Source organism: Theobroma cacao, chromosome 9 (genome assembly GCF_053813885.1).
Source record: "Theobroma cacao isolate CCN51 chromosome 9, ASM5381388v1, whole genome shotgun sequence".
NCBI classification, from domain to species: Eukaryota; Viridiplantae; Streptophyta; class Magnoliopsida; order Malvales; family Malvaceae; genus Theobroma; species Theobroma cacao.
Window position 1 is genome coordinate 8,078,292 of NC_142647.1, and position 11,084 is coordinate 8,089,375.

Below are 11,084 nucleotides of genomic sequence, written 5' to 3' on the forward strand. Positions count from 1 at the left end.
ATAATTGTTCACACAAAAAAAATTTTAGAATTTTTTTGAGAGCGAGTCATGCACTATCAATGAGCCAAATGATCAAGTGTAAAAAAATTGTTATTAAGTTGAATGAAATTCATCTTAATAATGCGCTGATGGAGAGTACACTTATCAAATTTGTGATAAATGGCTTTTCAAAAAAAATATTCATGATAAATAGACGTCGAGTTTTCTGAGTATGATGGCAGCACAGTTTTAAGGCTAATTAATTTAAATGATTAATTAAGTCAACTTTAGAGGTCAAGCTTTATTGAGAGTATGATTTACGGATGTTAAAAGACTTGTCTCACTTTTCCAGCTCACTCGTGACTGGAAGTCTATGTATTTGGTATGGACAACAGAAGATGAGTGCTTAATGTCAAGATACTTGGAAGACTTTGGTGGTTTACCTTGAATTTGGTCCACGCGTCAATGGACTAATTTCCGCTTTCTACTTTTGAAGTTTTGGCATACCATTAATTTCTAAGGAACCAGAGTCGTGAAAAAGGAAGCAATCTTGTCTACAATGGTTAATTTAGTGGTATATAAGAATAATGGACATCAGTAGATCGGTAGATCCCATAACAACCAAAACATTTCCAATTATGGACATCAGTCACAGCCACAGCAACAACCCATGTTCCAGTTTCATGGTATATTTCTTTCTCTTGCTATTTCACTTGCTACTGCTTGCGTCCTCATGTTCAGGCAATGGCAACGTCAGCGACAAATGCATAGAGACTGAGAGAAAGGCACTTGTCTATTTCAAGGAAGGTCTCATCGATCCTCTTGGAAGGCTTTCCTCTTGGGTTGGATTGGATTGCTGCCGATGGCAAGGGGTAGAATGCAACAACCGAACTGCTCATGTCACTGAGCTTGACCTCCATAGTTATTCCTTGAGTGGTAAGATAAAGCCTTCTTTGCTTCACTTGAAACATTTGAGTCACTTGAGTTTTATGGGCAATTCTTTTTGTGGAAACGAGATTCCCAAGTTCTTTGGCATGTTAAAGAACTTGAAAGTTCTTAATCTCTCTTACTCAATTCTTTGCAGGAGAGATTCCATCTCATCTAGGGAACTTATCAGCCTTGGAGTTTCTTGACCTGACTATGAATCGTGGTTTGCATGCCAAAAGCCTTCTATGGCTTTCAAGTCTGTATTCACTGGAATATTTAAATCTAGGATGGGTGAACCTCGTTGACGTAGGAGGACATTGGTTGAAAGCAGTTAACATGCTGCCATCTCTTTCGTCTTTATATTTGTATGATTGTAGGCTTACAAGCCTTGATCTCACCCTTCCATCAGTCAACTTCACTTCACTTGAGGTCCTCAATTTGTTTGGCAATTCAATTAAGTCTCCATTACCGCACTGGTTCTCTAACCGAACCAATCTTGAAGTGCTTAATCTGGCAACAAATATTCGCTTCGGTGGTACAATTCCGGGTTGGCTCGGAAATTTGTGCAAGTTGAGAGTTTTGAGTCTCAATTCGAACCATTTCCACGGTGGAATTGTTGAGTTTCTGGACCGTCTCTCAGCTTGCCATAAGAACAGTTTAGAGTACCTTGATTTAGGAGGCAACGACCTCGAAGGAATCTTGCCAGCATCATTAGGAGCACTCAAGAATTTGCAAGAATTGGACCTCAACACTAACTTCTTTTGGGGTTCAATTCCGGCTTCTATAGGGAACTTGTCATCCTTGAGTTTATTGGAACTCTCTCATAATCATCTCAATGGAACAATTCCCGAACGTTTTGGGCAACTCACCGAGCTATCCATAGTGGATCTACAATCAAACCAAATGGAAGGTGTCTTGACAGAAGCCCATTTAGCAAATCTCACCAAATTGGATTCTTTCAGGCTCACAACATATCCAAATAAGTCATTGATTTTTAACGTGAAACATGACTGGGTTCCTCCTTTCAGGCTTAGAACCCTCACATTAATTAATTGCCTGGTAGGTCCTTCTTTTCCAGTTTGGCTTCAAGTTCAAAGCAATCTTTCCTATGTTATAATTTCCAATGCTGGGATTTCGGACACTGTAGAAGAAGAATGGTTTGCCAGATTATTTTCTAAATGTTGGTACGTAGATCTTTCCAATAACAACATCAAGGCCAAGTTACCCAGACAAATTTACTCAGAATGGTTAGATATTATTGATTTGAGTAGGAATAGCTTCGAGGGCCAGATCCCACTTTGGTTGACTAATGCAAGGCAATTGTATCTCCAGAGAAATTCATTTTCAGGTTCTATTCCACAGAACATTGGGGAACTAATGCCAGGGTTGCAAACATTTTTTCTTTCTAGGAACCAGATCAGTGGTAGCTTGCCATCATCATTATGCAAAATGAAGGGTCTAAAATTTCTTTCTGCCGGGCATAACAGGTTCTCTGGAGAACTTCCAAATTGTTGGAATGAATTGCCAAGCTTGAAAGTTCTGGATATCTCAAACAATAGCCTCTCTGGTAAAATCCCAAGTTCCCTGAGTTCGTTATGTGCCCTCGTTTTGTTGATATTGAACAACAACAATCTTCGTGGCAATATTCCTTGTCCACTACACCTTTTCCGGAATGTACCTCGGCTTTACATTTTACAGCTTCGGTCGAACCTGCTTGAGGGGAACATTCCTGAACAACTTTGCCGTCTTTCTCATATCCACGATTTGGATCTTTCAGACAATAATTTTAATGGATCCATTCCGAAATGTTTCCATAATTTCACCAGCTTGAAGTATGGCAATACAAGTTTGGATTACGAAGAGTTATTTGACCTCCAAGATAGTACCATTAATGAGCAGACACTCCTGGTTGGGACCAAGGGAAGAGAACTTGAATATAGCAGAACTCTTCTGCAGGTCAAGAACATTGACCTTTCAAAGAATGATCTTACAGGTGAAATGCCGGATGGGATATTTAGATTGGCTTTTTTGGACACCTTGAATTTGTCAAGAAATCATTTAAATGGAAGCATTCCCAACAATATTGGCGACCTGCGATTGTTGGAATCTCTTGATCTGTCGCAGAACAATCTCTCAGGGACGATTCCTCCAAGCCTTGCCTCTTTGTCACTTTTGGCACACTTGAACTTATCTTACAACAACTTGTCAGGAAGAATTCCCACAGGGAATCAGCTCCAAACACTTAATGATTCGTCCAACTACGAGGGCAATCCATTGCTCTGTGGGGTTCCCCTCCAAACAAGGTGTGCAGGAGACAACTCTCCTTCGACGCCATCATCCCATGGTGCTGATGGTTCAAAAGACAAGCTATGGCTCTATCTTAGCATTGCTACGGGGTTTGCTGTGGGATTTTGGAGTGTTTGTGGTACCTTAGTTTTGAAGGAGTCGTGGAGGCATGCGTATTTCCGGTATGTTGATAACTTGAAAGAAAAAATGTTACTTTGGATTTCATTGAAGGAGGCTCGCTTGCGAAGGAAGTTTGGGAAGGGAAATAATTAAAATAGGATTAAAGTATGTACTTGTTCTGAAGATATGTGTTTTTTCTTCTTTTGTTTGGTTGTTGCAGCGCAGTGTATTATCTTCTATTTTAATTTTTAATGTCTAAAATTATATGTAATTTTGGGTAATATTTAAATAAGATTCCTTAAATTAATTATGAGAGTTTTTTTTTTACAATTATTAAATAAAAGCTAAATTTAAGAATTTAAATTTACAAATCAAAAAATCTTATTACATAAATTAAGTATATAACATTATTTTTATTTAGATTGGAGGAAAGGGATTGAATCTGAATATTAGAGTAGATAGATAAATGTATGAATGCACAACTCATAAAATCTTTATATTTATAAATATGGGCTTATGTTAAAAAATATATTTGATTAAAATGTAAGACTCACTTATATTCAAATATAATTATTTCGTTTTATATAAAAAATAAAGGTAAAAATTTGAATAATTATTTTGTTGAATATAAAAATAAAAGTAAAATCATGCATTTTATTATTTCTAAGATTAATATTTTAAGATGAAGAGGAAGCATGTTTGTAAGATAGGCCTGAGCAACAGCCTACAAAAACCTCATAAAATGGATATCAACGCTTCGAACACAAGGCCGCAAGCGAAAGTACCGACTACCTAGTAGATAAAGTGAAAAGAGACAGAAACAAACTATATAAGCCACTCTTGCGGCCATAAAATACACAGTTCATGGCTACTGCCATTAACCCTTTACTTCCTCTTTCTCCTTCACTCAAACACACCATTATTCCTTCCTCAACTCCATGGATTTCATGCAAACCCATCTCGGGTTCAGTGGCTGCTTTAACCATTACTCGCTTCAGTCGACAAAGAGGACAGGTTGCAGTCTCAGTCTCCTTCAATCCTTCCGGAAATTTTGACCTCTCCTTGTATGGGGATGAGGATGGTAACGACTGATCAATTTCACTACTAGCTAGAATGTTGTTTCGTTTTGAGATATAATTTTGGAAGTTGCTTTTTTATTTCCTGGTCTCAATTTGTGCTCAATGTTTGATTAAAACAATTCAATTTTGGGGGAGGAAGAACAAGAAAGGAAAAAGGAAAGAACAAGAATCTGATACTGATAGCGTACCGTATATAGGGATATTTTGTTGCAAAGTACTGGAATTTGGAAATAGAGACTGAAATTACAAGATGGGATGTTAAAATTAGAATTCTGGAAAAGTAGCTAGTACTAGTAGATAAGGCCCAAAAGGGTCTGAACTACTGATTAAGTATAATTTAGCTATTTTTAAGTTTTATACTATGCCCAGTTACCCATGATTAAAATTGGAAATTTATGTTAAATCTGTTTTTAAAACTCTGTTACCCACAGATTCACCCCAGGTAGAGCCTCCATTGCCTCCAAGTGAAGGCCGATTTGATGTAGTCATTGATAATGATGCTATACGCCGGCTTGATTTATCCCCATTTCAGATTGCTACTGGAATTACTTCACCTTCATCAGGTAGAAATCACATATAGATTTTCATTTGCTTATATTTTCATAAAGTTTTAGGTTGTAACCCTGATAAACTCTACTATCTTTGCAGCCGAAGCAAAAGAGTTTCTTGAAAGAACAATTGGATTTACTATTAATTATACAAGAGATGATCCACATGATCCACGAGAACTGTCAGAATTTCCTGATATAAGGTTATGGTTTGTAAGACTTGATGCTACTTATCCCTGGCTCCCTGTCTTGTTGGACTGGCGAGCTGGAGAATTAGCTCGTTATGCAGCCATGTTAGTCCCGCACCAGGTAATGTCGATTGAAATATATAGAACACCCAATTGAGAGGCAGAGAAAATATTTTTAATGGCCTAATTTTTTTTTCTTTCCCTCTCGTATATGTTGGCAGATGAGCATGAGAATGGGAGTTGTGTTTAATCCAGAGGCCCTGGAGTTGTTTATCATGAAGAAGGTCTTCATTGTATACGCATGGTTGAAACAGCAAGGCATTCCAAAACCTAGACTGAAGACAAGTGACATGGCTAGGATGCTTGGATTTGGGATCGGAGATGAACTGTTTGACTTGATTGATCAACATGCACTTGATTCATCATAAAAAAACCAGGAAGTAGTTAATAATTCCAGCTCGCTCGTCCAACATTGCCTCCACGGTTTTTGGATTAAGCCTCCTAAGCTACATAGCTTTCGAATTGCCCCATAATTTGGGTTTTAAATCAAGCCAAACTAAGGAGGGTTTGTTCAGCTATTAGCACAAGGATTGGATTTGGCTGCATTACCCACCTTCTCTGTGGTTGTGTAATAAATTTTAACTCTAGAAGAAAGAAACACAGATGAAAACAAAAAACAGCAAAACTATATTATCATTACTTAATTGGTCTACTTCTTAATTGCTTGCCAGCAATCTATGTTGGAAAATAATGTATTTCATAGGGTTCAAACATCCTATATTGTCAAGATACATAAAAGTTGAATACTTTATATATGAAAATCAACTATAGACTTGTTGCAAGTAAGGAAAACGGAGTGGGTCGTGCGCATATAACATTGGGTCAAATTTTTAAAAATTTCAGCTTTCCCCCCTTTGAGTGCGAATACACACGTAAGTTGTGTCCAAGTGACTTTTTGTATCTTGGTTTTGATTTTTTTTAAGCTTTTTCAGTTTTTGATTAAATCAAACTAAAACTCTACCATGCTTACCTGGTCACTCCATGCCTATAAATACAGCCTCACACCCTCACACATTCACTCACAACACACACCAAAGCTTTTCTTCTCTTAAGCTTTCTCCACTAACTTTCTTTGCCTCCTTTCTTCTCTTAAGCTTTCTCTGCCTCTTTTCTTTTCTAGTTGAGTTTTCTCCTTTTTGTTGTTCCTGTCATCCCTTAATAGTTTGTGCAAACTATAAGGAAGGGTTTGTTAAATCTGGAGGATAACTGCTACAATTCTTTTGTATCGAGTTTTATACTCCGAAGGAGAGAAAATTATCTTTAAGGGCAGTGATACCACGCCTTAGACCAATTACTGTTTTCACTTGTTTTATATTCCTTTGTTGCTAATAATTTTTTTTAACATTCTTAAGGATAATGCATTCCCACGTTGATAATGTTGCTACCACTGTTCCTAATGCTACCTCTGTCCCTACTGCCACCACCACTGTCAACGGTTCCCCCATAGCTCCCACTTCGATGACCATTCCTCTTATACCCTCGGTTTCATATGCCAAACCATTTCCAGATATTTCCAAAATAGAAGTCTTTGATGGCAGAAACTTCAAAAGGTGGCAAGAAAGGATTTTTTCAATCTTTGATGTTCATGGGGTGGCTTTTGCACTAATTGATTCCAAGCCAGATGATGTCAAGATGCTGAAACCATGGATGCATGCAAATAAGGTATGTAGGCATATAATCATTAGCACACTTTCTAATGAGTTGTTTGATGTATACAGCCCTTACAAAAAAGCAAAGCAAATATGGGAGTCAATGATAGTCAAATACACTACTAAAGATGTTGAGAAACAGAAGTTTGTGATTGGCAACTTTTATCGCTGGAAGATGATGACAAGGACATCAAGAGTCAGATTAATGAATACCACAAGCTGGTGGATGATTTTAAGGTTGAAAAAATCAACTTGCAAGAAGAGTTCGTTGCTGGGTTGCTGATTGAGAAGCTGCCAGAATCTTGGAATGGATACAAGCAACAACTGAAGCACAAGGAAAAGTAGTTGTCACTTGCAGATTTGATTGTGCAGATCATCATTGAAGACACAACCTGTAGGGAGATTAAGGCCTCCAAAGCTAAGGAAATTGCAACTAAAGCTAATCTTGTGCAAGGCAGAACCCAGCGTCAACAAAGATACCCTTACAAATCTGATCATAAACCCAAAGCTCCTTATCCTACCTTCAAAAAGAAAGGTAGTTGTTTTGTCTGTGGAAAGCCAGGGCATCATGCAGCACAATGCAGGAAAAGAGCAAAGGGAAATGACAAACCTACTGATCAAAGAGTCAACTTGGTCAAAGCAAATGAATCCGACGATGTAATTACCGCGGTCATTTCACAAGCAAATATGGTGGTCAGTGTGAAGGAATGGGTGGTAGACTCAGGTGCTACCAAACATATTTGTGCAAACAGAAATGCCTTTACCTCCTATACTCCAGTAGGAGAAAGAGAAGAGACAATATAACTTGGTGATTCTCAAACTGCTCAAGTTCTTGGTAAAGGGAAAGTCCTTCTCAAGCTCACATCTGGCAAAACCCTAACTGTAAATGATGTTCTTCATGTTCCCAATATAAGGGCAAACTTGGTATTTGTGGCCTTATTAGGCAAGGTTGAGGTGAAAGCGTCATTCGAATCTGACAAGATTGTGATGACAAAAAATAATGTGTTTGTGGATAATGGTTATTGCAATCAAGGACTCTTTGTACTTAACATTTCCAATATTTTGGATGAAAATGGTAATTCTTCTACTTACATGATTGACTCTGTTGATTTATGGCATGGTAGACTAGGACATGTTAGCATTCCCTATATTAAGAAAATGAAATCACTAGGTTTAATTTCTAATATTAAAAATGGATGCTTTAATAAATACGAAATATGTGCTGAAATGAAATCAACTAAGAAAACTTGTATTTCAGTAAATAAGGAATCTGAATTATTAAGTTTAATTCATACAAACTTAGGAGATCTAAAACAAACTATGACTAGAGGTGTTAAGCAATAATATGTTGCATTTATTGACGATTATTCTAGATTTACTAAAGTTTATTTGCTTAGGCATAAAGTTGAAGCTTTTGACATGTTTATTAAATATAAAGCTGAGATAGAAAATCAACTGAATAAAAAGATAAAAAGAGTTAGACCAGATAGAGGGGGTGAATATATACCGATTAATAATATTTGTGAAAAAGAAGGAAAAATTTATGAAATTACGCCTCCATGTTCTCTTGAATCAAATGGTGTAGCTGAAAGAAAAAATAGAACATTAAAAGAAATGATGAACTCTATGCTTGTTAGTTCTAATGCATATGAAAACTTGTGGGGTGAAGCTTTATTATCTGCATGTCATATTCAAAATAGAATACTTTATAAGAAAACTGGTAAGACACCTTATGAATTATGAAAAGGTTATTCTCCTAATTTAAAATATTTGAAAGTATGGGGGTGTCTTACTAAGGTAATGCTTCCTGAATTTAAGAAGAGAAAAATTGATTCTAAGACATTTAATTGCATGTTTATTGGTTATGCTGAACATAGTGGTGCATATAGATTTCTTGTATTAAAAAGTGATGTTCTTGATTGTAATACAATTGTTGAAACAAAGAATGCTGAATTTTTTGAGCATATTTTTCCATTAAGAATTAATACAATTTCTCGTGCACTCTTTAGTAAAAATGATTTTGAAATACAAAATGATGATTTGAGAAGGAGTAAAAGACCAAGGAAGGAAATTTCTTTTAATAATAATTTTTATACTTATCTTGTAGATAATGATCCTTTAACTTATGCTGATGCAATTTCTACTAATGAAAGTTTATTTTTGAAAGAAGCTATACAAAATGAGATTGATTCGATTTTACGAAATCAAACTTGAGAATTAGTTGATTTACCACCTAGAGCCAAACCAATTGGTTACAAATGGATTTTTAAAAGGAAATTTAATCCTAATGGTTCTATTGATAAATACAAAGCTAGATTAGTTGCAAAGGGTTTTACTCAAAAGCCAAATATTGACTATTTTGATACTTTTGCTCCAGTAACAAGAATTGCATCAATTTGTGTTTTATTTGCCTTAACTTCAATTTACAAACTTGTTGTTCATCAAATTGATGTAAAAATCACTTTTTTTAAATAGTGATTTAGAAGAAGAAATTTATATGGTACAACCCGAGAGATGTATTCTTCCTGATCAAGAAAACAAAGTTTGTAAATTGATTAAATCGTTATATGGCTTGAAACAAGCACCAAAACAATGGCATGAGAAATTTGATCAAGTTCTTGTTAGTACTGGATTTTCTACTGTTGGAGTTGATAAATGTGTGTGCACAAAAATTGTTGATAGTGAATGTGTGATTATTAGCTTATATGTTGATGATATGCTTATTTTTGGTACATGCATTGATGTGGTCAATAAAACAAAATATTTTTTAGCTTCTAAATTTGACATGAAAGATTTGGGAGAAGCCAAAGTTATTTTGGGTTTTAAAATCATAAGATGTGATAGTGACTTAATGCTAACACAAGAGCATTATGTTAAGAAGCTACTTAAAAGGTTTGGACATTTTGATCTCACATTTGTGAGTACTCCTTATGATAATAATATCCAATTAAAGAAAAATAGAGGTGATAGTGTAGTTCAGTCTGAGTATGCACAGATTATTGGGAGTCTAATGCATTTGATGAATTATACTCGACCAGATATAGCTTATGTTGTATGTAGACTGAGCAAATATACACAAAGTCCTAATAAAGATCATTGGACTGTCGTGAGTAGGGTGATAAAATATTTGAAAGGTACCATAAACTATGGTATTTTATATAATGGATTTCTCGCTGTAGAAGGATACAGTGATGCTAATTGGATCTCAGATTCAGATGAGATGAAATCTACAAGTGGTTATGTATTCACCCTTGGTGAGGGTGCTATAACTTGAAAATCAGTCAAACAAACAATAATTGCTAAATCTACAATGGAGTCAGAATTTGTAGCTTTGGAGTTGGTTGGTAATGAGGCTGAGTGGTTGAGAAACCTCTTAGCAGATATTCCGTTGGGAATGAAACCAACATCTTTTGTGTCCATGCATTATGATTGCCAAGCGGCAATAGCCATTGCAAAGAATAAAACTTTCAATGGTAAAAATAAACACATTCATTTGAGACATGATGTAGTAAAGCAGCTACTTAGAGATGAAATTATATCCATTAATTATGCGAAGTCAGAGTTGAATTTGGCCGATCCTCTAACTAAACCCCTAGGAAGAAAATTAATTAATGCTACATCAAGAGGAATGAGACTTAAGCCAAATGAGAAAATCAACAAATAGTAGTAACCCAACTTATGTGATTGGAAATCTCACGAATTAGGTTCATATGGGTAATAACAAGTTATTTGTTGATAAATTAATGTACTATTGAAATTATTGTCCCTCCTATGGTGTATAAGTAGTGCAAAACTGTAATGCAAGAGAGGTTGAGTTAAACTCTTAATGCATTTCATATCCCTTATGGGTAATGTATTATATTACAGTATACACTTGATGGAATCAACTTATATAAGTGTGGAGTGGGGCCGCTCCTATGAGAATTATGGTAAATTCTCTAGAGTACTTATGAATAACCAGGCACGCGAATGGCCTATTCGCTCAAAACCGTGTTGAATAGCAGAAATTGTGGAGGTGTAATGTGATTGATGAAAACTATATTTCACATAAAGAATTTTGGTTCATATAAGTTACAAACTTCACCAAAATTCTGTGACTTATATTTTATTCTTTCTAGAGGTGGTTCATAACTTAAAAAGCACCAGTCACGATGCATTACACTCAAATGAAATTTGACCCAGCAAAACTTCTTATAAAACCTTATGAAATATGTGGGGGATTGTTGGAAAATAATATATTTCATAAGG

The 11,084-nt window shown here is 35.7% G+C and overlaps 2 protein-coding genes across 2 annotated transcripts; both read left to right on the forward strand.

The window, feature by feature from the left end:
* The first annotated feature begins 542 nt into the window (after positions 1 to 542).
* On the forward strand, positions 543 to 3,622 carry LOC18588887 (receptor-like protein EIX2). The gene is made up of 2 exons (XM_007013585.3): positions 543 to 915; positions 1,064 to 3,622. Exons 1-2 carry the CDS (start codon positions 567 to 569, stop codon positions 3,463 to 3,465), a joined length of 2,751 nt encoding a protein of 916 aa, XP_007013647.3. The 5' UTR covers positions 543 to 566; the 3' UTR covers positions 3,466 to 3,622.
* Positions 3,623 to 4,143: 521 nt separating this feature from the next.
* Positions 4,144 to 5,590, forward strand: CRR6 (chlororespiratory reduction 6). Its single transcript, XM_007013586.3, has 4 exons — positions 4,144 to 4,393; positions 4,823 to 4,954; positions 5,040 to 5,248; positions 5,349 to 5,590. The coding sequence occupies exons 1-4, from the start codon at positions 4,177 to 4,179 to the stop codon at positions 5,553 to 5,555; spliced, it is 765 nt and encodes a 254-aa protein (XP_007013648.3). The 5' UTR covers positions 4,144 to 4,176; the 3' UTR covers positions 5,556 to 5,590.
* The last annotated feature ends 5,494 nt before the right edge of the window (positions 5,591 to 11,084 follow it).